Source organism: Coturnix japonica, chromosome Z (assembly GCF_054131305.1).
Source record: "Coturnix japonica strain WE chromosome Z, WE-NBRP24, whole genome shotgun sequence".
NCBI lineage: Eukaryota > Metazoa > Chordata > Aves > Galliformes > Phasianidae > Coturnix > Coturnix japonica.
The window spans coordinates 59,280,100-59,307,285 of record NC_140702.1 but is presented as its reverse complement, the minus strand read 5'-3'; the positions used below and the strand labels follow the sequence as shown (position 1 = coordinate 59,307,285).

Below are 27,186 nucleotides of genomic sequence, written 5' to 3'. Positions count from 1 at the left end.
GTTATGATTGAATTGTATGACCTGGCATTTTATCTTGCTATAGCAATTGTCTTCAGCCTGTTGATCCAAACTATCCAGATCCCTCTATAGGGCCCCCTCATCTCAGGCAGATCAACTCTTTCTCCAAACTCGATGTCATCTGCAAACGTACAGATGGGATGCACTCAATCCACTTGTCCAGATAATCAGTAAAGGTATTAAACATGGCCAGCCAGAATGCTGATCCCTAAGAAGAACCACTAGTGACTGGTCACCAATTGGATTTAACTCCATTTACCATCACACTCCAGGCCTGGCCATCTAGCCAGCCTTTTGCCCAGCAAGGAGTACACCTGTCTGAGCCCTTGGCTGCCAGGTTCTCCAAGAGAATACTGTGGAGATCAAAGGCCTTACTAAAGTCTAGGCAGACTACATCCACAGCTTTTCTCTCGTCCACCAAGCAGATCACCTGTCTTAGAAGAAGATTAGGTTGTTCAAACAGGACCTGCCTTTCATGAACCCATGTGGTCTAGGCCTGATAACCTGGTTGTCCCACACATGCTTTGTAATCACAGTCAAGGTGACCTTTTCTAGAACTTACCCAGTACTGCGGTTGGGCTGTCAGACCTGTAATTAATTCACCTAATCCTTCTTTCAACCATTCTTGTAGATGGATGTCATGTTGGCAAGTCTCCAGTCATCTTGGACCTCCAAGGTTGACAAAGACAGCTGATAAATGACAGAAAGTGGCTCAGCAAACACTTCTGCCAACTCCCTCAGCACCCTCGGCTGGATCCCATCTAGTCCCATAGACTTCAGATAGACCAGGTGGAATAGCAGGTCTGTAACTGATTCCTCCTGAATTGTGGGAGATTTATTCTGCTCCCTATCCATCTTCCAGCTGAGGGGGCTGAGTACCTTGAGGATAACTGATCTGCCTATTAGAAGACAGAAGTAAAGAAGTGAAGAACCTCAGCCTTTTCCTTGTCCTTGGTGATAACATTCCCTGCCTTGTCTGGTAAAGGCAGGAGATTCTCCTTTTGCTATTAACATATTTGTAAAAACATTATTTACTATCTTTAAAAATGGTGACCAGATTTAGTTCAAACTGGTCTTTTGCTTTTCTGATTTTCTACCCACATATCATAACAACATCCTTATACTCTTCTTTACTTACCTGGCCCTTCTTCCAAAGGTGTTGAACTGTATTTTCCTCCTGGAGTCTCAGCATCCTCTTCAGCCAGCTTGGTCTTCTTCCTTGCTGGCTCATCTTAAGCACAAGGGAGCAGCCTGCACTTGCACCTTTAAGATTCTTTTCACGCGCACTCCACTATTGCCTAGTTCTCTCTAAATCAGGCTGACTTATTCTTAAGATATAGTTATATATATATATATATATATATTTGGATTGAAAGTATCTAGCACAAGGACTGCAGCAGTATTTTAGTATAATGAGGTCTAGATAATATTGAAGTTATTAATATTTCCAGTTCTTTGTATGCCCTGTCTTCCTTATAGTATTTTGAAAGCAGTCCTCTACATTCAGTGATTCCTAGGGCTGCTTGTAGGCCTTGTTTTGGAGAAAGATTACTGAAGCAATCAAGAGCCAGCAAGCAGAGAAGGAATTTGTGATTCTTTATTTATTGGCTTAATTTTAGGTCTCTCTATGAACATGCAATCATTAATTAAATGGTAGCATGCTATCTGTTCCAGTGGACTTCTTTCTTAATGTTCACTGTTGCTGTACTTCTGAACAGTAAAAGCACTTCAATTTTTAATACAAGACCTCAATTCTCAAATCTGTAACCATTTTGCAGAATTAGAAAAGCATGCTGTAGAAAAGCATACAATAAAAAGAATTATAGGAAGAAGAAGGAGGTATTTGTGCTTACAGTGGATAAATGTGCTGGAGCTCTGGATTCCTTGTCTGCCTCATTTGTATGGCTCTCATGATACTGAGCAGCTTGCAGTGTACATTATGCACTCACTAATTATCAGTTCGTTATTATTTGGATGCCTCCTTGGAATGCCTGAGCTCAGAAGCATGCCATGAAAGTTGTTGCAAGAAGTGTGCATACAGCATTAAGAAAACTCCCTGTAAGCACCTGAAATCAATGGACTCAAAAATCTGAGTTTTACTTTGATATTTCCTGAGATTTTCCAAAAACAGGTTCTTTGGGTTTACCAGCTACAAAAGAAAGCTCTTCTCTTTTGCTAGATTCAAGTACTCAGATGTAGTATGAGAATATATATGTATGTTCATTTGTATTATCTGTCCCTTAGTATCTGTTTTTAGGCTTGGGGATCCCAGATTAAAACTTTTATTTTTGTACACTAGAAGCATTATTTTCAGTACTGAAAATCATTTCTGATCCATTTCTTCCTCTTCAGGAGCATTATGGAGAACTCAACTTTTTAGTTTTGTTTGTTTGTTTGTTTTCTTTTCTTTTTTTTTTTTGATTCTTTATTCCTGAAAATACATTAGTAACTGTTCTGCTCTGAGTTGAGAGTCTTGGAAGGAAATTTTTTTGTTAGCTTGTACAAGTCTTTAGTTAGCTGATACAAGTTTAATTTTCCCCTCAAACTTTAACATTAACTTCAACCTATAAGTTAAAAAGCACATTGTTTAGAAGCTGTGCCGTATTTGAAGGGAAGATATTTCTAGGTTAAAATCCATGCCTACTCAGATTGTATAATAGACTTTCTGAGTGAGAGAACAAACATTTCTGGGTCATGGTGCTATCTGTTTTATCTGTTACAATTGCTAGTAGATTTTTTTTCTGCTTCACCCATCTATTTGATATAGTGCAGAGCCTCTGTAAGCTGGAATTGGACTTAGACAAGACTTCAGCAAAACAATGCCAAAAAATATCAGGATGTAGAGATTATCTAGACAGAAAAGAGTGGAACAGGGGAGACCATGTGGAATTCAGAAGAGCTGACTGGCTGGATAAAATGGTCAGTGGAATTCAGAAAAATCTGATGGCAGTAACAAAAGACTCTTTTAATGACCTGATTGAACTGTAAACAAGAAAAGCTATTAACTAAACAAGAAAATCCAAGAAAGGGAAAACTAAAACACACAGAAATAGCAAATAAAATGAGGGCTGGAAATTAAAAGAGCTGTAACAGAAAAGGGCAAAATTTAAAACTTAGGAGTCACAAAATTGTAGTTTACTCTTAAGCATGTCTTCCTGTCTGTGATACTTTGTAGCTTTCCAAGGACCATTCTGTGACTTTGACCTATAAATATTGTTAAGAAAGAAGTGTACGGTTGATGGTATTGTTTAAAAATATCCAACAAATGATGAAAAAAAAATTATATTTTCTTTTTTGTTTACAGTACGAATAGACCACAATAAGTATATGCACTCCTTTTGTCTTATTTTATTTCATTTCATTTCATTTTTATTCCATTCCATTTCACTCCATTCCATTCCAATCCATGCTTAATAAAAATATAACCATAAGTGGCAGTGTTTATTATCTGGAATTTACCAAGTACCCAAAGTATTGATCTTGATTTTGTTTATTCTATTAGATTCCAACTCCAGATGAATAAAATATCTTATATACTCATTTAAAAAAAAACAAACAAGCAAGCAAACAAAACTTCACTCAGTGTATTATTGTAAGTAAACTGGTTGCAGTCTGGATGCTTTACTGATGGCGACTCTTTTAGTACAATGCCTACTGCATTTTTCTTTCATGCCCTCAGATGAATTATGAAACTACCTTTGGACAAATAAAGCACACTTGTCCTCATCAGGGGAAATGTGAGTTTGGCCCTGTGATGAACATCTTGTGATCTGATGAGTGAGCTCAGAAAGTATGTCTGGGTTAACCAGCATGGAGTAGTTTTTGTGATGCAAGATTCAATATGTATTAGTACTGGCACCTCTGTAATTAACATTTACAACTGCAAATCACAGTTTTGGGGGATTGCTTTTAAAAGTAGATAGAACATTTACATGTCTGCAGTTTTAATTTAACAGTAAAGTGTGTTCCACGTAATTTAAAATTTGACTGCTGAAAGTCATGCAGACTATTTATGAATCAGAATCTGTAAAACATCTCAGTTCTTCGGAGAATATAGTCAATAAACCACTGAAGTTTTGTTTTCTATTAGGATTGCAATGACCAGTCTTAAGTCTTTTATTTTTAACCATAAATCTCTATATTTGAAAGTAGAGTGCTTCTGTCTAACTCCTTGTAATTTTTCCTCCAAGAGCTTAAATGAACTTGTTAAGCTATGCTTTTTAGATTATTTGAAGAGAGACCATGTATTCATAGCACAAGTAATTTAGAAATATTTTTTCAAGGCCTACACAGCTTAACATTTTAGCTGTTGTCTGGCTAAAACTGCATTTCCAGCTTTCCCATTTCATTTTGAGATTAGAATCTGAATTGCATTTCTGCGATATTATTTTAAATAATTCTAATTAGACAGTGATGTAATGTTTCCTTAATTCACATGTGTGTTTCTTGTATCACAAATCACATACTATGTGGTAAGATGATGCAGAACATTTAGAAAATGAACTAGCGTATTTGCTTGGAATGGATTAATGGTTCTTCACCATGTGAGTGGACAGTTATAAATGCTTATGAGTGATGCACTACTTGACCACTGTTCAATAAATAACTTGGCTGGTTTTATTTTTCTATTTTTTAAAACTAAGTGTAATGGTACTTTGTCATCATAGTGCTCCAGAGTACCTTCTTGTTCCACAGTCCTCAGAAGTTTATCGAGGCTGCTGGCTTTTAGCCAGAGCTAGATGGAAATGTGCCAGTTGAAAATCTGGTGAGGTCATAACATTAACATCTATGCTATCTAATAAATATATTTGATAGAATCGTTTGGTAGAATTGCTTCATTAGAATGCCTAATTCTAAAGTATGTAATTCTGTTTTTTAAGCAATTATATTTGAAGAAAATGCCATTATTTTCTTCAAAGTGCTACTGAATTAGCCACCAAGAGAGTTAAGGAAGCTTGTTAAAAAAAAAGGGTAAGCTCCATCAAAGCTGAACATAAATTCTTTGCCAGCTAGCCAGGCCAGCTTATTAACAATACCTGTTCTAGACCTTTTGAATCATATTTCTTCTTGTGGTAAAGTTTGATTAAAAAACTTCATGATGAATAATCCTCCTACTCAGGTTTTCGAATCTGATTTTAATTATTCTCCTCTGTTGGCTGTATCTTAAAGCTTCAATATTTGCTTAGAAGTATGTCATCCTTTCACAGCTTCTCAAATATTTTAATTTGACATCAACATAGTGAAGAAATTATAGGGGACAGCCTACCTTAGTAAAGATTTTTTTTCTCTACATTTGATAAATCTTTACAAAAATAGTAAAGGAGTGAAGAAAATAATCTCTTACTATATTTTTGTGTGTGTATGAATAGAGAAATCTGATAACACTGAAATTTTAGCAGATTTGAAATTTTGAAGCAAAATGTGATTAAAGATCTAGAAATCCTTGAGAAGAGAGGTTAAATGTGATGTGACATACCATGCTTTACAGGCTGGATTTATTGTAATACACTGTTTATTTTTTAGACTAATTAAGTGTAGTAGATTCATTCATCTAGAATTTGGAAGCTTTTTCATGTTACTTATAACTAATAACAAATTAGAAAAGATCCGTAGGTGGGAAGTGCTCTCTGAAAATGTAAACTGCAAGATCAAAAGGCATTAAGCTTTCTGCACATCTTAAAGAACCTGTAATGACTTCTGACTTCAGTTTCTCTTGTTCTGATGGTAGCATAAAAATATTGAAAGCTCTGAGGAAATTTGCTAAATTTGATAATGGGATAAATGGGATAAATAAGATAAATGGGAAGGATTGGGATTAATATCACATGCTGTATTCATGATCACTGGAGAAGGCAGTGGTAAAATTCCTATGGAATACTGGGCAAAATTTGTATTGTGGGCATAATGAACACAAGTGTGAATGGGCGCACAGGAGTGTCAGGCCAAAGGAATGGTGTATCCAACACTTCAGGGACTACAAGAATGTACTGTATCAATAGAATAGTTAATTATACTAAAATTTACTTTAAAAAATAGTGTTAACTGGCAGTTAATGAATGTAGTAGTCACAGGTATGAATTTCAGAGAAGAAATTGTACCTGAGTTTTAAGGTGGAGATCCATCAGTTTATGAATGAGTGGTTCCCAGAAAAACAGAAGAGTGTTGATTCTATTTCCTTCCTTCATTCAAAGTTTATTTCATGTGTAATACCTCACTGAATTTAAGCCTTTCTTCTAATGAAAATGTTAGCAGCTGAGAATGCTGAGTGGGTCTTAAATATCTTTAATATCTGAATATTAGTAGCTGTGGGAGGGCCTAGAGGGCCCCCCATGCTAACAGTTCCATAACTCCAGCTGGACTTTTTGCTACAACATGTAAAATGAGAAGTAGTGGAAAAACGGAGGTAGAAATCTTACAGAAAATCATGTTTTTGTTTTAGCTTACTCATGTAAATTTGTGTAGGTAAGATGCAGTTGGAAAACTGTGGCAGCTTTATGCACTATTTTGTTGTTCCTGCAGTTGTATAGTGGTGTGGCATCCAGATATGTGTAGAAAGAAGGAAAAATGAAAGCAGCTGATCTGTTGTACCTGGTTTACCTGTGGGATACACATCTCAAATCAGTATATTTTTATAAATAAAGCTTCATTTAAATGATCATGATGATCATGATGTTTATGAATAACTTGAGATGTAAGACATTCTATGAATGATTTAGAGTGCCTACTTTGGGAAGGTTATGTGTAGCTATAAACAAAAAGGAGGTATCTTTTCACAGCAGTAGTAATTTAGGGACTGTGATAGAGTCAAGACTCCAGCATTAGGTCTCTTTTGGTGTCTGTAATGGTTAGTGATTTTGAGGTGACATGAGATGGCACATGATTTTGACGGCTGATACACGAAGTTCTCACCTGCTAAACAGACTGCTTATAGGAAGTGTCATGCTGAGTGATTAAATCTAACTCATCTCCTGATTGCTCGGAATAGACACATTTTAGTTCAGAACCATTTTTACACATTGTAGCATCCTCCTGCAGACTTTTGAGAGTATTCAAATTAAGAAGGCTCTGTAGTTACATAAGTCACATAATATTTATTTTTCAGGATGCAATGTCGGTTCTATATTAAATAGCAATTCCCTATTTCTGAACAAAGTTATTTCAGCTGGGATTACATCTCCAGTAAAGTACTCCAGCTGTGTGACACAAAATAATCAGAATGTCTAGAATGATGGGGAAAGGGAAGATTTTTTAATGGGCATTCGTGGCCACAGTGCTGTCAGGGATTCCAGATTGATGGGATCAGTGTCAGTAAGAGAAGAAAGAGACTTACTCTGTAACGAGCAAATAAGACATTCACATAGCACAGGCAGGTCATACTTGGAAGATGGTTTATATATTTTACATTAGGGTGCAATTGAATAAAAACTAGAAATAACTACTGTTTAGAAACTGCAGTCTTGCCATCCTATGTGACTAAGTTTACCACTGTCACAGAAATACTGTATGCTCAAACTTAATACTGCTGGATCTGCAGCTTTTTGAGGGAATGAATAATATTCTCAAGACTGTTGTGAAAAATGAGTTTTCCATTTTGTGCATAACGTCAGAGAGACATATGTCTCACATCCCATGTCTCCTAGCATCATAGAGACAATGCCTGTGCACTTAGACTGGAAGATTTCTGTTCATAGCCAAGCAGGATGCTTTATGGGCTGAACTTCAAGCATCTCAATGCTATGCTTGACTCACTGTTGGAAGTAAGTACAAAGTTCCATATAGGTCTAATTTTAGAAACCAAAGACTTGGTTCTTGTTCATAATGGATAACAAAATCAACAATTGAAAGGTAAGTTGTTTAGCTAGTTTAAAATCAGAAAAAAACCTAAATCCCATGTTTTTATTTGGCTGTTTACTGTCTGAAAAATATGTTTGTATAATTACTTTTTTACTGCATATCTGCCTCCTGTGAAACATTTGCTTTAAAATAAAGAGAGAGGGCTGTAATGTAAGTTGGAAGCCAGGATTTTTTAATCCCTGTTTGTTTGCATGCATTTCAGATTTTGGAAAAAGTTAAGTAATTGTTTGTTTTAAGATTTAAGGCTTTTTTCATTTCTTCTTATGCTTCAATCCCGTTATCTCAGTACTGTAACAACCTTTGTTAAGAACTGCATAAGAATTGAAGTTCCACAGTTGTCCACAATTTATTCTAGAAACAAAGAGGAGGCCCTGTGTATCAGTGTTTACAACAACACTTGGAGCTGTGCTGTTGTCATATGTCAGTGGCTCTTTAATGTCTTTCCTTATATTCTGTTTTCTAAAAGCTGGAAAATCTGTTGCAGTGTTACCTTGTAATGAATGCTGCCTTGGCAGTTATAGGTCACTATGTATAGGAAATAATGAAATCTGAAGTGCCTATTGAGAGTTAACATGATGAGAGAGCAGCTGGGAGTGCCAGGCAGAATGAGCGTTCACAAGACGAACTGCATCTTTCAGAATGAATAATAATTCATTATTTTAATGAAGAAAATATTTCTAGGATGACATGTGTGAAAATGCAGCGCTGTATCCCAGATTGCTGTTTTATTTTAAACCAGAGCCTGCGAACAACAATTCTGCATTGAACAGTGTCTACATTCTACTTGGTGATATTTTCTTTGGAAATCAGAGTGTCTTTTACTAAGAGGGAAGGATAGATGGAAAATGGGTTTTTTACAGTACACAAATAAAAACAATCTGTTAGTAAATCTATAAATATATTCTCTTTGTTTTAGAAAACAACAGCAATTTAAAATCTTCTTTCAACGAAGTGTCCTAAAATTAACAGAAAATGAAAAATTCTTCGTGGTCAGGGGACACTGAGTCAGTTGGAATTCACATCCCTGAAGCATTCAGCCTGCTCAAGTGGGGTAGTGGGAATAATAATTAATAGGTGAAACATACTTCTATTGCACAAGCAGAAGAGTAAGAATGATTAATTAATGGTGTTTAATTTCATCCTAAGGTGTGCAGAAACAAGAGGTGGTGTGTAAAAGGTTGGATGACAACTCTGTTGTACAAAACAATTATTGTGACCCTGACAGTAAGCCTCCAGAAAACCAAAGAGCCTGCAACACTGAGCCTTGCCCACCTGAGTAAGTTAATGATCACTAAGATGTATCTGTCTTGCATTTATAGAAAATCCTTTGTAATATATAATAAATGCAGTGGATCAAATGTAGTATAAAATTCTGGTCAGACATGAGGATTCAGTCTTGTTAGACAGGATATTTTATTCTGGATTTTGGTTAAGGCCTCTCGTTCCTCTAGAATGATTTTTATTTATTTATTTATTTATTTTTCACCTAGAAGAGGCCTTATTTAACAGAGAAACAGTGACACTTACAGCACTGTAAGTAAAAAGTAAAAAATGCTAGTGAAGTAGTTTAAGTTGTCAGGTGTGTTGAATAGCGCTGAGAACAGAATTGGAGACCACTCTTATGGCACTAATGACAGAAGGACTTTGAGTTGAGAGGTTAACTTTCTCACACTGAAGAGGATGTATTAAATGTTTTCTGGATTTCTACGTGTATTATATTAAAATTTGATTTGTCTTTCTCAAAAGGGAAATAGTAAGCAAAGAAACAGGTTAGTATACCAAACCATTTACTCATAATAGTTTTGCAAAGCAACTTTATGATTCTCAGTGTCATACAGTAATGTGTGCCTTTAGGATTAGGTCTTACTTGGTTAAGTTTATTTTAAGGTTAGCTGTCTGCGATATACTACGATAATTAAAAACATAGCAACTCATTTGTTCAAAAAGGAAATTTGGCAAGAACTGATCTGTAACATAGCTTAACGTTACTGCAAAAACTGTTAAGGAATGACTATGATGTTTTGCACTGGCAAATAATTTCAGCATATGCACAACATTTCCTTCTTACTTTTTGAAATTAAAAAACATGTATAAAATGGGAGTGTGTTGATTTACAAGCTCTGGTTAAGTGTGGTGATACTCTGTACTTATACTCTAATTGGACGTAAAAGTAATTAATTCTGACTAGTATAGACATTACATAGCAAAGAAATACTGCAGTCTCTTTTAAAAAACTGTATGACTGTAGCATGTAAGACACAAGGAAGAAGGAAACAAAACTATAATGCATTAAGATGCAATGGGTGTTCATGAAACCAGTGTCTTCCTAGACTTTCAATTCATACTTGATTTGAAGGATGGCAGTCTTCTAGACTTAATCCCCCTATCTCATGTATCTATTCAGAAATAAAGCTGTTACATTCTTCTCACCTTGAGTATGAGTAGGGATGTGCTACCTCACAAAAAAGTCTATGACAGATCTAAATTACTGTCCCCACAGCCTATGTGTAAATACATGCTTATCCTGCAAGGATATCAAGGACATGGGAGCAGTAGTATCTTTTGGCCAGTTCCTTTTTACAAAATGCCTCCCTATCCCATCCCTTGTGTGACTTAGCAATTAATAAATTGTCACCTCTAAAAATTGTTTTTAAAGTTATTCTAACATTTTCCCCCCCCCACTGACTTAAAGAATAAAAGTGAAATGGAGTGAATAGCAAGCCAATTTTAGATTGTCCATCAGGCAAATCCACAAACACAGTAAAGCCCAAATTACCAAGACTCAGAAAGCAATTGTATATATTGATTGTATTATGTATTAATTATATACTAATAAGCAGATGCTTGCATATGACAAAGCACTTAATTCCTTATCTCCCTGCAGTCCGATGCTCCCCACAGGGTGAATTGAAAGTGCCAGCTGCTAAGAAAAGGCTCTTAGTTCTTTACATTCCAGGGTTGTCTAGGTGAAGGCTGTTGAAATACTGTCCTTGAGATGGTTCCCTAAGGAAGCGTGACCATTTTGGCTGAAAAACTCATCAGCCATTAAGGCTTATTCTTTTAACAGAGTAGTTAAATACTTTTCTTATTTAACTCAATTCCAGTTTCCTTCTGGTGATTTTTAAAAACTATGGTAATGAAAATGCTTATGTGCCACCTCCTGAGTGAATGCCAGTTACATTATATTTGAGGCTTCTAACAGCAGCAAAGACCATGTTTGATTGCATTGAAGTAGGTAACATCTAAGGTTTCAGATTTTAAGAAAATATACAGGTGACTATCTCTGGATCTCACTGATTGTTTCATAGGTTTTTTTCTTTAAAAAAAAATTAACAGTACTGTATTGTGATAGAATATAACTATGGAAGGTATCTGAGAATGCATGTGAGCAAATCATAGTGCCAAGCTCTGGAAAGCTTCTAGTTCCCCCTGCCATGGTAAAAGCATTAGTTTGTTGGCAAAGAGTCACAAATGGATTCTCTTTCACTGCAATAATATCAGAATATGACATATCTATTCATGTCTCTGACTTGCCTCAAAATGAGCAAAAAAAAAAAAAAACTGTGTTGATCCAGGCCCGTAACAGAATAATTTATGTAAAACAAAATGGGATGGCAGCACATATTTTTGACTGAGGCTTTAGACAGTGACATTTTCTGATGCTGCTCCAAGCACACTTCCACTAGCATCCATAGTAACTGACATGCCTGACATTTTTTTGCATGTTGGCAGCATGTTGATAACATTCATAATCAGATGAAAAATAATCTCTGACAGGCCAATTCTGAGATCAATTGTTGCAATTCTATTAAAGAGGCAAGCATCTTGGCTTATAACTTATTCTTTAACCTGCAACAGTGGTTCACAAACATTTCCAATTGCAGACCATTTTTAAATGGATGATTTCATGCAAGTCCAGTGGAAATCTACTTAAACAACTGAAGCTTTGTCAGGCTTAACTCCCCTTTTTAACTATTGTAGACTAGATTGGAAATTGCAACTGTAGAAAAATCATTAGTGTTTACTGGAAGATACGATTGCAGTGAGGCATGAATTAAAAGACTTGTAAGTGTCTGCTTGATTTGACTCTGAATAGGTGTATTGTTAACAGCAATAGCAGATGAAACTGTATTCTGGGTTTGTGCAATAATCTACTCAATTTCTGACATGCAGTAATAGACTTTCCTAACTTTTTCTATTCAGATGGTTTATAGGAGATTGGTCAGAATGCAGTAAGACCTGTGATGGAGGAGTGCGTTCACGAACAGTTCTCTGTATCAGAAAGATTGGACCTTCTGAGGAAGAGACACTGGACAATGCCAACTGTTTAACACACCGGCCTATTGAGAAAGAGCCCTGTAACAATCAGTCCTGCCCCCCACAGTGGGTCGCTTTGGACTGGTCAGAAGTAAGGAAATTTTGCTATGTTAGCTCAATAAGAGAAGAGCTCTGACCAATGAATATTGGTACATTTCCTACTGCTGCTTGCCACATGAAGTATTGATGAAAAATTCAAAATTTTGGTTCATTTGGATTATTGAACCAGTTTTTGTCTTTATTTTCTAGGTTTCTAGTTCTGTTATTTTGTCAGGTAATTATGACCAGTTGTTAGTAATCATAATAAAAAAATAGTAAAATACATGAAAACAACAAAATATCAAATATTAGAAAAGCATTTGCTATCAGACAATTGTCTTAAAGAAAAAAAACTGCATTTCCATTGGTTCTTGAACAGGTGAACAGCTGAATAGAAGAACTGATTCATTTACAATATCATAAAACAAAGTAAGCTGCTAGGTTTTTTGTGAAGTAGCCATGGTGATGTAAAGCATCATCTTTCTTAGTAACATGCCCTAAGAAGCAGATACAAAAATCATTACTCACTCAACTGAAGAAAGAACATCTTCTGTTAAATACAGTGGTATTTGTTATAGCATAAACCAAGACATGCCATTGCTCAAATATTAAATATGAAGTTTGTTAATCTGTGCAGCTTTAAGAAGACAGATTGATCTGTGATACAATTAAATGGGACTGTAATACATGCAAATCACAGTGCAAAAATGCTTTTATGCTTTTTCAGACCCATCCTCTTCTAGATTCTTAGACCACACCTGTTTTCATCTTGGAGTACTTTCAAGTTATCTCTGTAAACTTACAAGTATTTATGAGTTATGTCCTGTCTATGTCTCTGCTGTCAAATGCAGCCATATAAATAATTACTTTCATAAATGGATTAAATTGTATCTTAAAATTAGTTTATTTGGGGCTTTTGTACTTCTTCCCAGAAACTTGTTCCTGAATTTACTCTTTGGGTTACAAGAAGTGCTCTAATTCCATTCCATGCTAGTTTATATCTATTTGCTTTTATTAGCTGCAGCAAGCCCTTCTTTTCTTGCTGTTATTCATCAGAAACGTATGAAACCTGATCACATTCTGATTTCCTATCTCACTTTGAAGTCTACATATCTGTACATTTGAATATATTGCCCCAAAGGAGATTTTAGATGTGCCTTGTTCCTTTGTTTCCTGCTCCTACTGAAAATACTATTGCCTACTGCGTACCAGTATATTCTAAAATCCTTTTTCTGTTTCTCAGCCATAACATACTCATTACTTAAAGCCATCTTATATACTATTGTTATCTCTGTATCTTTATCTTTCTTTTGTCACTCTAGTTAATGATATACCAGTTCAAATAGTGATTTGTGATATTTTATTTATTTATTTATTCATTCATTTTGGAAATGTGTTGTCTTGCACTTCATACTGCCAAATTGCACTTCAATTATTTTTGTCTTCAAAGTTTACAATTCCTTCTTTAGACATACTCTTGTAGCACTGGGATTGGTTCAGTTGCCAGTGTTGGCTTCTAATTTCTGTAATATGTGTAACATCAAACACTTGAAACTACTTTTGTGTAGTCACTATTAAGAAGACTGAGAAGAAATGTGAATCAGGTCAGTCCTGTGACTGATCCTGAAAGGTCTTTACAGGTAGAAGCTCTCAAGCTCTGTTCACGATAACAGTTGTACTGTACTTTACAGAAGCCCACTTTCTTTGTCTGAAAAAATGAAAGATTATTAGAATAAACTGGAATGATATACCAGTGGTATAGTCATGATTAATTGTATCCCATTTTCCATATACATGCTTTCCTTTGAACTTTCATTCAAGATAAATTATTAATCACCAAATATAAAGAAAGGTAATGAGCTTGTGGTTGCACAGATCTCTTCTATGCACACATACTTTTATCTCCAAAAATTGTTGCATCCTTTGGAAATTTGAAGAAGAAAGTGCAAGACTACTAGGCTCCTTCTTTGTACTAATGTCCATACCAATAGTACAAAGGAGCTCTTAACATGTATATATATTTAATATAGGTAATGTGGTTCACAGAATCACGGAATGGTTTAGTTTGTCAGGGATATCTACAGGTCTGTGATCCAGCCCTTCGTCTCAGGGAGGATCACCTAGACCATGCCCAACACCATGTCCAGATGACTTTTCAATATCTACAAGGATAGAGATTCCATCCATTATTAGTTAATAGTGGCTTAGGTATTACAGCAGTATTTGAAAGTTGTAGTACCTGCCTGTTAAAATACAGTGTTGTGAGCTGTTGTAGAAGGTAGTTCATCTCCTTGCAATCTGAATTTCATGCCTACATAATATAATCTGCATCTGTTCTTCTAAAAGAAACTACTTGTGTAGACATTTTTTCCCATTATGTACACTATTTTTCTTTGAACAACAGTAAAATGTCAATTTGCTATGCTATTGAACTATCTGGTTTTGTTCCATAAGAAATTATGAACGAAGTGCCATTTTAGTGAACTTTTAGGTAAAGAAAATGATTTTAAAACACAATGTGAACTTCCAATTGTGTTTCTGTTTGTTTTTTTTTTCATTAATTTTACATACAGATGCTTTTGTTTGTATTCTGAATCTTCTGGTACTTTTACCAAGTTTTATAGATCAATATGATATTGTAAATCTGGTAGTCATTCTTTGAATATACCTAAATTTTTCTCTTGAATTAATTCTATTTAAAAAAATAATAATTCCTCTGAGCACTTTTCTCACCTTAGAGTAAGACCTTAAGAAACCTAGAAATGACACAGTGAATTTTAATGTGTGTCTTATTCTATGTGAAAAAATTCTGTTTTTACTCTATTGTTTGCTGGCATTTCACGTAAGAAATAGAGCATCCAAAGCAAGGCAGGAAAGATTTTAAGTGGCCTTTGTCCCAGTCTAAGAAGACACAGTGTATTCCAGTACATCAGGAATGAATAAGACTTGGAAGGAGCAGAAGAGGAAGGAATTAGAAGGAAAGAATGGATGAGTAGTAAAGCATGTTCAGTTGAAGACTCTTAGATCATGTCTGTGGCATAAATAGTTTTTAAGCGGTTTGTGACCATTACCATAGTACTTCATTTCTGATTGGAATTTCTGACCATCGTCTCAAAACTAACATGTCATAGTATCCATTTGACTAATTATGGAGCCCTAATGATTTTAAGTACTCTGAGGCATAAATATTCCTCTGTAGTTGTCTGTGCTATGGTGTCATCCTCAGCACTATGTACTCTTTATCTTCCACATCCAGCCTTTTGTACAGTAGAAATGTATTACAATTTTATTTATTTTATTATTTTTAATGTTATCTATATTCTTGCTCTGCTAAGCAGTGGGTTGTAATGGTATTCTATCATGGTTATGAAAAAGTACTGACTTCTTTCTCATATAAATTTTGCTTGATGTAGCTTGGCAAAGTTGTTTTGATTGATGATACCACAGCTATATAATGAGATTTTTTTTTTCTTTCTGCTCACTGTTCCCAGAAATATAACGTATTTTAACCCCTATGTAATACATATATAAATATATACACATGTGTATTTGATATACACATACATTTCTTTTGCATTATAATCATTATTATTATTATTGTCAAAACAGTGAAAATGCCATGTCTGATTGCTTTTGTTGAGAAAATAAGAGTGAACTTGAACATAGATGGTTTGAACAAATCTTCCATTGAATCCAATGGAAAATCTTGCTTTCAGTGCTGTTCTTCATAGTATCCTAAAGAGAATATGTTCAGTTTAGAGTTAGACAAAAACATGGGCATACAACTGGCTGGTAGGTTAGGCTCAAACGGTTCTAGTAAATGAAGTTATGTGTCAGGCTGGCAGCCACACACTAGTGCAGGGCCAGTTCTCTTTAATGTTTCCATCAGGGTTCAAATGCATTCTAAGTAAGGTTGCAGATGACACTAGTTTAGGAGAATCTGTTGATTCCCCCAAGGTTGGAGAGAGCTTGTGGAGAGATTGACCAATTAGAGGGCTGGGCAATCACTAATCACACTGCGTTTGTGAAGAGCAAGTGCTGGATTCTGTGCTGAGGAAAGAGCAATCCTGGTTATATGTTCACACTGGGGAATGAGAGGCTGGAGGGCAGCCCCACAGAGAGTGATCTTGGGCTCTGACTGATGGCAAATTAACATGTGCCTGGCCACCAAAGGGCCAGCTGTGCCCTGGGGTGCACCATGCCCAGCACTGCCAGTGGGTAATCAGGCTCTGGAACAGGCTGCACAGGGCAGTCGGCACAGCCCCAAGCTGCTGGACTTACGTTTGGACTGTGCTGTCGGGCACAGGGTCTGAATTTTGGCTGGTCCTCTGTGGGCGCAGGAGTTGACCATGATGGTCCTTGTGAGTCCCTTTCAACTGAGGATATTCTGTGATTCTTGAAGAATATCAGTTTTACCATTACAGTCACACTGCAGTAGTTGAGCTTTGACTGCACTCTGTGAATTAGTTCTGGGTTTGTTTGGTTTTGTTCCAGTTAATAAAGCTGCAGAACTGAAGGCTTTATTGGGAAGAGCTGTATCAGAGACGAGAACATTTTCTTTGTGTTCATGTTACTGTTAGTTATGGCTTCCACGAGTCAGAAATGCTGCAGCCCTGCTGTGGTGGGGTACAATATTTTCTGGTTTTGTTTGTTAGGGTATTTTGTCTTTCATTTGCTTTGGAGACATGTAGCTTTGCTTAATTTTACTGACATTTTTTATTTTTCATGATTCAGTATTATTGTAGGCAACCTGTCTTCTTACTTCACTTTCATTTCTGGGCATTGGGTGTAGTCTGTCTCACTTATTACAGTTTTTTGGGCACTTCACATGAGACTTGAAAGTTGATGCACCGGAATTCAAGAGCTGACCTTCAAAGTTTTGTTTGTTTGATACCATTTTCTTGAGGTTATGAAACTATCATAGATAGGATTTTTATGTTTGTTTTACTGATTATCAGAAGTTCTGCTTTTTTCCTGTCTTGACACACAGGAGAAACTGGATGCCAGCCTCTTCCCAAAGCCACACAGTGATTCACATGCTATGCACTTTTGTCCATATCCTCTCCAGAGACCTCAACTTAGAAGGCATTCTTCGAGCATGTCTAACGAACATTCAGTACAGCAGTACCTACCCGGCTGTTTTAAGAGTCAGCTGTGCTAGATAGTTGTCTGCATTTTTATAGTATTTCAAGTTTTAGAATGTGACACTCAGAGCACAGAACGCAGCTCTGCACAACTCTTAACAAGTTTCAGGTCTGTCTGTCTCCTGCTGTTTTCACAAAGTGTACTAATCACTAACCTGTAGACTGCCCTTGCTATTGCTGGCAGGTTGTGTCAGCCTTCTCTCTCATGCTGACGTTTCATGGAATTCATAGGAACCAAGAAGAGGAAATTGAATGCAAGTCATTTTTAAGCACTCTGCTCCAGTTAAGGTTGAAGACCTCCTCAGCTAGGAAAGGATGCTTTCTTCTAGTCCCTGCTTTAATGTTTTTATATTTCATGTGAAGTATTTGTGGGGGAAAAATAAATAAATGCAGTATTCCATGGAATTTGGACCAGAGCCAAGGAATCATGATTATGATTCAGAAGATGTAACGTATTCGTTGTCATTTGCTTTTACACTCTACTTAATATAAATATTTAATTCTTTCTATGTTTCAGCCAGAGGTACAGATCTTCCTTCTCTGCCTTCTGTTAGGTTTCTAGTAGAGATGTATTTAGGGTACAAAAGATTTGTGTAAAAAAATATAAGCAGAACAGGGAGTTTTACTCAAGTTTGTCTCATAACATTACATATGGCAAACCTTTTTAGTTTGCAGCAAAACTTCTCTTAAAACTAACCTAAACATTTTCATATATGAATCAAATAGTAATAAATAGTGTAAATAAAACTGGAAATATACTTTTATCAAGTTGAAACATACAAAAAGCATACTCAGTACAGCAGTCATCAGCCAGTTTGTTTGTTTCTAAGCATTTTAAAACTACCATCTTGGAAAAATTATAGTTCAGTTGTACAAACATAAATGTATCCTTCTATTTTTCCTTAGTAACGTTTCTGACACATGTTGCGATGTCTTGCTGGAATTTTCATTATACGTTTATATCAATCTTTTTTCAGTGCACACCAAAATGTGGCCCTGGATTTAAACATCGAATTGTTCTCTGCAAAAGCAGCGATCTTTTAAAAACTTTTCCAGCTGCTCAGTGCCAAGAGGAGAGCAAACCTCCAGTCCGCATCCGCTGTAGTTTAGGTCGATGTCCTCCTCCTCGCTGGGTTACTGGAGACTGGGGACAGGTAAGGTACTCTATGCAGATATTAATCTGCTACGTATTATCAATCAGTCTGGCACCTTCTAAGGGTAAAGATGTTTCTGGAAATGAATAAGAAGTAGTTTCCATGGCTTAAGTAAAAGCTTTTCCTGTCTGTCTCAGATGGAAGTATGATGCCAGGTAATAGTTTGCTGAACTGTAAAGGGTTATTGACAGTAATTAAGTTTCTACTGGATGAATTTCTGCATGTGTTTTTTGTAAATAAACCAGTTACTTACTACTACTACTTACTACTTACTACTTACTACTGTTTTATGAAAAGGGAATTTATGATACAGCAGTATTTAAAGCTTCTGTATGTTACAAACACATAGAATTTAGTTTGAGAAATTCGATGGAAATACAAAGCCGCTTACAATATTCATATATCATACTGTACAGAAAGATATGTAGCAGGCAAAAAAAAAAATTAGATTTATGATCCTACATAAAATTTGCTTTATTTCTGAAGGTCTAAGTTGTTGCAGCTCAGGCTGAATTGTGCTGCCAATTATGCAGTGTTTCAGAACAGGATGTACTGAGTTTCTTTCATCATGTTCTTGCGTCTTACTTATGATCAATGGACTCCTATTAATTAATAAGTTGGTATTTTCTCTGTTTTTTTCTCTGTAAAGAAAATAAATGAGTAAAAGCCAGCAATGAAAATAATTTAGCCTAACCAGGGGGCAGTAATTTGTCTTAGTACAGTCTAATTAACTTGCAGTCCATATTTTCTTTTATGCTGGTTGTCCAGACACTTATTATTCATAAATTTATGTAAGTCTTAAAACAAGGCTGTTTAATTATAGAAAATAAAAAAGTACTGAAACCACAAAGTATTTCTATTTGAAAGATACTTGTCTTTGTCCTTAAAATAGCCCTTTAGCAGATTTGAATTCTTGCTGTCCTTTATTTTAATTCTCTTTGTTCTAAAGTAAACACTTTCTCCCTTGAAAATATGCAATTAAACTCAAATGTGATATGTGAAATACTGTAAACTATGTATTCCTACCTCAACTCTGATCTCTTTTGGGAGCTAAGATTGGATTGCTGTATTTTCTTGCAAAGACATACATGTTAATTTTGTTAAACAGAAAAGTCCTAAATATTTTATGAAAATTATTTTCTGTATTGACCAAATCTCTCCAGATGCCTTTTTGAAACTTTGTCTATATGTCCTGTTCCTGATTGCTTTCATTTATGTAGTTTTATATTTAAAAAATGGATCCCTGTTGTTTCACTGCTTTGTGTATTTTATCTTCAGTGTTCTGCACAGTGTGGTCTTGGGCAACAGATGCGAACAGTGCAGTGCCTCTCATATACCGGACAAGCATCCAGTGAGTGTTCAGAAACACACAGACCTCCATCAATGCAACAGTGTGAAAGTAAATGTGACAGCACTCCCATTTCCAACACAGAAGGTAAGTTTACTATCTCAACATAATTTAATCTGGGAAGAGTGAAGTAAGTTGGTCAATACAAATGTATTCTTTTATTAATAAAACTCTACTTATACAATTGCCCAGCCTCTGACTTAATTTTTTGCAATTATTTTCCATTTGGTCATTGTTCATCCAAGGTGAAGTCAACGAGAAGCTAAATATAGGTTCTTTATTTAAATACAAGCAAGCTATGTATATAGCCACAGGCAAAATACTGTAATTTTGTTTTGTTATTTTCCAGTCTCTTTATTGTTTCATTGGAAATGTAGATAAAAACGGGGGGTGGAGGGGCGGGGGGGTGGAGGTGACATACTTCTTAATCCACCAAGTTTGTACCTATTCCATCAGTGGTTAGCATGATGAAAAGCAGTAATTGCACATTCATTGAAAAACAGGGACTGTAGGTTTAATGCTGCATGGTGCTACAATTTTGTTTGAATACTTTGACTTTTCAGCTCATTCTAATTTTAACATTAAAATTCCTCTGTCCGCAAAACAGTCTGTCAAATGGGGATATTTCGATGAAACAAAACATACATAACTCTTACCATAAATACATTGATGTTTGTCTATAAGAATGTTATTTATTAGTTATGAAGTTTAAAGTTTAAATAGTGGCTTGTCATTCCCTGTTATCATTTGAAATATGTCTTCATACTTGACTTCTCCTTAATTACTTTAATTTCCATTCTTATTATGTGCTCTTAAGTAATCTTCAGACAATGATCAATTTAGGGAACTTTCTGTCCTTCAAAACTCAAAGGATATTATTTTATTTCTAACCATAAATAATATCTCTTTTCCAAAGGAAGGAAAGTACTTTCATGTGGTCATGATTAAGTTTCAGTCTCCTCTTAATTTCAAGATTATTTATTATCATTACATTAGTAATTTTTTTCAGTTATCAGGAAAATACACTGATCTCCTATAGACGGATGCCATCAGGCAATTTCTGGCTATGTATGTCTCTGCATGTTCATAGGTTTCAAAGTGGAGCTTTGCTGGGTAACTAAAAATGAGGTTGTTGGCAATAGTGTTTTCCAAGGACCTGCTCCTTCACTGGAAAAAATCTGGGATTTGTGGATTTGTGGTATTCCAGTTGCACTTCTGCTCTTTAGCCAGCAGTCTAATTTGGCCAGTTGCATACCGACAGCCAGCAGTGTGCACTTGCAGCTTGGAAGGCCAATTGTATTCTGGGTTGCATTGGAAGAGAAATGGCCAGCAGGGAGAGGGAGGTGACTGTATCCCTCTACTCACCTCTTGTCAGACCCCATCTGGAGTGCTGTGTCCAGGCCTGGGGCCCTCAGCACAAGAATGACACAGAACTCTTGTAACAAGTCTAGAGGAGGGCCACTAAGATGATCAGAAGAGAAGCAACCAAGGAGACCTCATTATGGCCTTCGAGTACTTGAAAGGAGCATGTAAACTGGAGGGGGGACACAACTGTTTACATGGGTTGATAGCAACAGGACAAGGGGGAATGGCTTTAAACAGAGACAGGGGAGGTTTAGGTTAGATATTAGGAGGAAGTTTTTCACCCAGAGGGTGGTGATGCACTGGAACAGGTTGCCCAAGGAGGTTATGGATGCCCCATCCCTGGAGGCATTCAAGGCCAGGCTGGATGTGGCTCTGGGCAGCCTGGTTGGCTACCCTGTGTACAGCAGGAGCTTGAAACTAGATGATCTTTGAGGTCCTTTTCAACCCAGGCCACTCTGTGATTCTCTGAAAAGGACATTCTTTGCCTTTATGTACACTCTGTTTCTCTTAAGATGAAATGGGTTATCTACTTTGTGCCTGTATTTCAAGCTTCAGGGAAGGAAAGTTCTGCCCCTTGGGAGCGCATGTATGTAGCATAGCATGTCTGCTTGTACATAGAGACTGTGTCCAAATGCTACCCACTAGCACTACCTTGTGCTTGGGGTCCCACTGTTAGAAAGAAGTATCTTCAATCACTTGTTCAGTAGTTTGCAGCCGAGGGGATTACTTTCCCGTTTAAAAGCTCATTGTGGTTTCATGGTTTTGCTAACACAAGATAAGAATGTTCAAATTTTTTGGGAAGCTTGAGTAGCTCCACTGTACATTGATCTTTTTTATGACCTCCTTGGAAGCACTTTCTTTGGGAAAGTATAGGTAGTTTACATAAAATAATAGTTAAAAGTTTAGGGATACAGTGTTTGTAAAATAAAAATAGGATCTATGTTGTGACATTAAACATCTTCTTCAACTCTTTTTTTTCCCACTAAACTCTTTGTTGGAGCAACCTTACAGCATTCTTTTGAGATAAATTATTTTCTGCTGAACTCATCTAATTTTGTTCTTCCCACATCATTTTTGCAACATTAATTTGTGTGTTTTGCTTTTTCTCATTATACATCCCCTCTGTCTTCCTACCAATGAAGCAAAGTTCTTTGCCAAAGTCAGCCAGGAAGACAATGTACAAATGCTTTTAGCTGGAGATATAAATCCTGTATCAGACTTCTACCAGTACATTTACTTCATTGTAGTGCAAATCTGCAGTGGGTTGCAGTAGCAATATCTCAGATGTATAACCTGAGTGTACCACAGAGCTCTCAGATTAAGCCATCTTCAGCTATATCACAGTAAGAACTGGACGTAGACCAAACCATTCTGTTCCCTACTACCACCTTCTTTCTACTGAAAGGAAATTGGGCCAAAGGAGAAGTGTGGTATATTCCAGTATTGCTCATGTAATGTACATGGACACGTCACTTTACATACAACTTGTACAGGATGGAAATACAGGAATCGTTCCTCCGTGTGGCAGGCAGAATTCTTCTCATCCTGGGAAAGTTCCTGCCATTGTAGCTGCTGAGGCAGTAAGCCCAGCTTACAGGGAGAATGCAAGCATGAAAAAATACTCTAACTTGTCTCTTATAGCCATTAAAATGACTTTTGCTTAAAGGAAAGTGTGGATGTGTGGAACCAAGCCTAGAGTATAATCCAAAATTCAGTCAAGTCACTGAACGCATGCTGTTTGTGCCATTATTCATAATACTTTGTTTTTCCCTTCCCTGTTCGCTACTATGCATATAATATTTCAAGGCTTCTTACAAGTGCACAGGCATGGTACCAAACAGTGCAAGTCATGTTAGAGTTTGGATAATCTGATGGATGAATGAAGTAACTCCAGAGAAAGAAGCTGTAAAAGTATTGTAAGAAAAATTACTCATATTTCCTACCTGTCTAAAATGGTCATTTGTCCCAATAAATGGTAATTCTTTCAAGACAAAGTGGGCACACTTCTAAGTGCCTGGGAGATAAGCCCTGCAGACTTTTTTATGACTTTATAAAGTACGTGGTTTGTGTACTACAACAGATAAGTAAAGTATAGTAAGATGGATGGATAGAGCAGGAATGTGTTAAATCTCAAATTTTCTTTATTTCTAATTTTTTTATTTTTTTTTTTTCATCCTTAATACCTTTCTTTATTAGAGTGCAAAGATGTGAACAAAGTGGCATATTGCCCACTGGTGCTGAAGTTCAAGTTCTGCAGTCGTGCATACTTCAGGCAGATGTGCTGCAAGACCTGCCAAGGACACTGACCCACAGAAAGCATGAGAATGTGCCTTGTTATTATCATTGTGGAAGCGTGTCTATTGAAGAGAGCCACACAGCGGAATAAGATTGACGTCCTTGGAAATGCATTACCCTGTGGAAAACGTAACCACTGGTCAGCCCCAGCTGACAGGATTTCAATATTATTTTAACTTCTGTGAAGTGGGATTTATTCATCCAAAGTGCTGGACACAGTATAAGGAGGGCATGCCAAATTGGAAAGATCCACATAACACATATAGAATAGCTTACTGTGGAACATTTGTGTTCTTTTGACTCAATCCAATAGTCTGTTTACCTCCTTGGACCATTAAAATAATTTTTATTATGGACTTAGCAATGACACTGAATCCATTTCTATTTAAAACTGTTTAAAATGTAGCTGTTATGACTTGGTCTACTATGGAAGTAAAGAAGAATCAAACAAAAAAAATGTTAAGTCATAGCTTAAAAATGAAAACTATTTTATCTCATGACACAGCACCACCATTTAAATTATAGAAGGAGTTTGGAAATGTTATTTAAGGAGAAGAAATTAAAAAAAAATAATAAAAAATGTATTTTTCCTTCATTCCACCTAATTCCCTTTGGAGTAATCCATATTTCCTGAATACTGCTGTGAGACACATATAAAGCTATACTCAGTAGAACAACCATGAGGGACTTTATTTTAAAAGGTGCAACAGTTATTGCAGTGGTGCATGAAGTACAAGTATGCTATGAAATGAAATGAAATGAAATCTGTGTTGCAGTTTTATAACCTTTGTACAAGCGAAACCGAGGTGTCCACTAAAAGGGAACATATTTCAATTCCACGGGGGAGGCAGACTCCAATAGTAGTGAAGACTGTATTGCCAGCCCTTTCGCTACTGCGGTACAGCTTGCTTAGAATGTAAGACTTTGACTCCAGCGCACTTTTGTTTACATCACTATCCACAAAGAAGTGGATATTTAGTGGGAATTTAGTGGGCATCCAGATCTGTTTTATGTGTTGCTTTTGATTCTCCAAGACCAAGAAGTATCAGTGCGAAAGATAAGCCTACTGTGTAATAACAACGATCCTTTGCAAAGCTGAAAGTTAAATGGATTCCAGATGTTCCCTTCTTTGATACTGTAATGGAAGGGTATTTGTTTATGAGGAAGAATATGTGAGTCTGCAGTTCAGGAGACCATATCATAGTAGACAAGGTTACAACCAAAGACTTGTGGGGATATATAGATTCTGTTAAAATGAGAAGTCAGGAATGTGCTTGAGCTGGGGTACATGCCAGGCTATTAGGGGTAAGGCACACTGGAAAAGGGGTGGCTAGAATTAAGTCTGGCCACCTTGACCTGAATGGCCAAGTACACATTTCAAGCTGGATCATATTTAAAGCTTGAGGCAGCTTTCAGTATGAGACTGGAAGAAAATCCTGTCTCTGGATTAGTCGCTAGTTTCCATATGATTTTAACTATTTCAACTATTCTGCGGCCATAATCCACTTACTTCATATTAACGTTATTTTAGTACTCACCAATTACCTTGCGTTTTTCAATGTGAAACCAAACTACTTAGGCAATTCATATCCAAGAATCTACCATTAAAAAAGCAAAATGTCGTACTCTTCTTTCCCTTCACTTCTCAGTTACAGGCTCAACAAGGAGGTAAGAAAAGTGGGTACTAGTTTATATTAATATGTTGTACTTGAACACTTGCAGTTTGCAGCAGGTACTTGATGAATGTGCTTTTTGTGTCCAACTATGCCTCCTTTGTTGTAGTGCAATTAAAATTATGTGAACAATAACATATTACAAATTTTAACTCAAATAGCACTTTTTTTTTTTTTTAATTTTTTAAACAAGTACACTTTTCAGTGAAAGATGATTGATTTCAGAACATGATGAGGTTGAAGTGTATCAGTGTATTTTACCAATAACAGGCCAAATGTGTTGCACGGTATTTACTAATGTGAATTAACATGGAAAAGTAGATACTATTAAGAGGACTCATACTATGAAATGCCCCTAATATACTGACAATCTCTCAGTGGGGTTTTGTGTAATCCACATATTCATTACCATCAGAATTTTGCCATCTGCTACCTCTTGCCAGTATTTTCATTTTGTTATGCCTGTGACCAGTGGAACTCATTTTCAGTTGGCTTGCCTTTGTTCATGTATGCTTATCTGCTGCTCTCATCACTATGTAAACAACTCCTGTTAAAACTGACACCAGTAAACAGCCTTTGGGAGTTGCACATATGGATCAGGGGCAGATTGTAGTCCTTCTCAGTTAAGTGAGTCAACTTTCTGTGTTCTTTTGACAAAACACCTTGGTGCTAGCATGCCCTGGTTAAGTCAAAATACAATAAAAGGGAAAGGCATTGCTATAGCATTCTGTAAGCAAGAGGCCTCTCTGTATCAGGGTCCGGTTTTCTCCAGGGCATGATTGTGTTTATCAGATAATGTGTCTTTTCAGTTAACAAGAAAAGTGTTTTTTTATATGTATTTTTTTTTACCTCACCTAGGACATGAAAATGGTAAGGAGTGTTTCCAAAGACCCATTTTGCTCTCTTACTGGTGCTAGCACACTAGGGAGTCCCATGTTTACTCAATGTAACAGCTCTGAGGCTGGAATTTAAAGAACTCCCTGGAGCAACATTGAATCGTATTGTTAAAGGGAACAAACAGAATGTATGTGGATTTACAAACTAAGCAACACTTCAGACTAATTCAGAGAAAAATAATTGGTTTCCACAGCACAGTTCATTGCTGCTGCTACGCTGTAGCCAACTATGTAATCTAAGCTAAATAGTGTTATATTCCTAAATAGTGACAATAGGACTATTTGTATAGGCTATAAGTATGACAGGCCTAGAATCAAATAGTAGAATATTAAATACAGAAATCAGTTTGCTGCCAGTACTTTCACTGAGCAATGCTATCAGCTGAAGAAGATCAAAACAAAGAAAAACCTACAGATTAACCCCTTAAGGTGTGTACACCCCAAAATAGGCCATTTTGTTAGGAACTTTGTAATGGAGTGAATGTTACATAGATATCCTTAATAATACAGACTGAAATTACCTTTGTATTATTGTGATTAGTTGCTTATTATTTTATACTCAGTATTAATGTGGTACACTGTTACTTTATTATTATTATTTTTTGCTTTTTGTAAATTATATTCTAATTTATTGTCATGTTTCTTAACACTTGTTGTACATGCAATCTTCTGCTTTTAATGAAAACAAAAATATTGTAACACTTGATGCAGTGAAATTCCACACCAGGCACAGATTTGTTTTTAACATAGACAATTTAGTAAAATAAAACTGCAGCTTTTAAGAATGATACCCATGGTCCTGTTGTCTGACTTGCAGTTGCTCCAGTTCTTAATGTTTTGCTTAATGTTTGCTTCTGGCATCTAAACGTTTTGTCAGAATTCTGTCATTCAGCAGTTTGTCGCTCATCAGCAAGAGTAAGGGAAAGTCAACAATATCATTGTGTGCATTATTAAATAATGCTTTAGCCTAAGCAATATGTGCAGATCATGAATGAGATTAATGGTATCAAAATATCCTGTACTCCTTGGGATTACTTCATTACCAGTCAGTCAACAATAACAATAAAATGTCCTTCTTGCATT

The 27,186-nt window shown here is 36.2% G+C and overlaps 1 protein-coding gene across 11 annotated transcripts in view; it reads left to right on the top strand.

The window, feature by feature from the left end:
- ADAMTS6 (ADAM metallopeptidase with thrombospondin type 1 motif 6) overlaps nt 1-26,893 on the top strand; it is a 145,395-nt gene extending 118,502 nt beyond the window's left edge. For 7 of the 11 annotated variants that reach the window (XM_085528325.1, XM_085528329.1, XM_015848618.3 and 4 more), the window contains 5 exons: nt 9,019-9,148; nt 12,076-12,280; nt 18,350-18,526; nt 19,805-19,961; nt 23,436-26,893. In XM_085528325.1, the coding sequence (XP_085384451.1) occupies nt 9,019-9,148; nt 12,076-12,280; nt 18,350-18,526; nt 19,805-19,961; nt 23,436-23,545 (779 nt within the window). In that variant the 3' untranslated portion in view covers nt 23,546-26,893. The remainder of the gene's footprint in view (nt 1-9,018; nt 9,149-12,075; nt 12,281-18,349; nt 18,527-19,804; nt 19,962-23,435) is intronic. The other 4 variants (XR_004305532.2, XR_014939182.1, XR_001551922.3 and 1 more) reach the window with 3 other exon arrangements.
- Nucleotides 26,894-27,186: the final 293 nt, after the last annotated feature.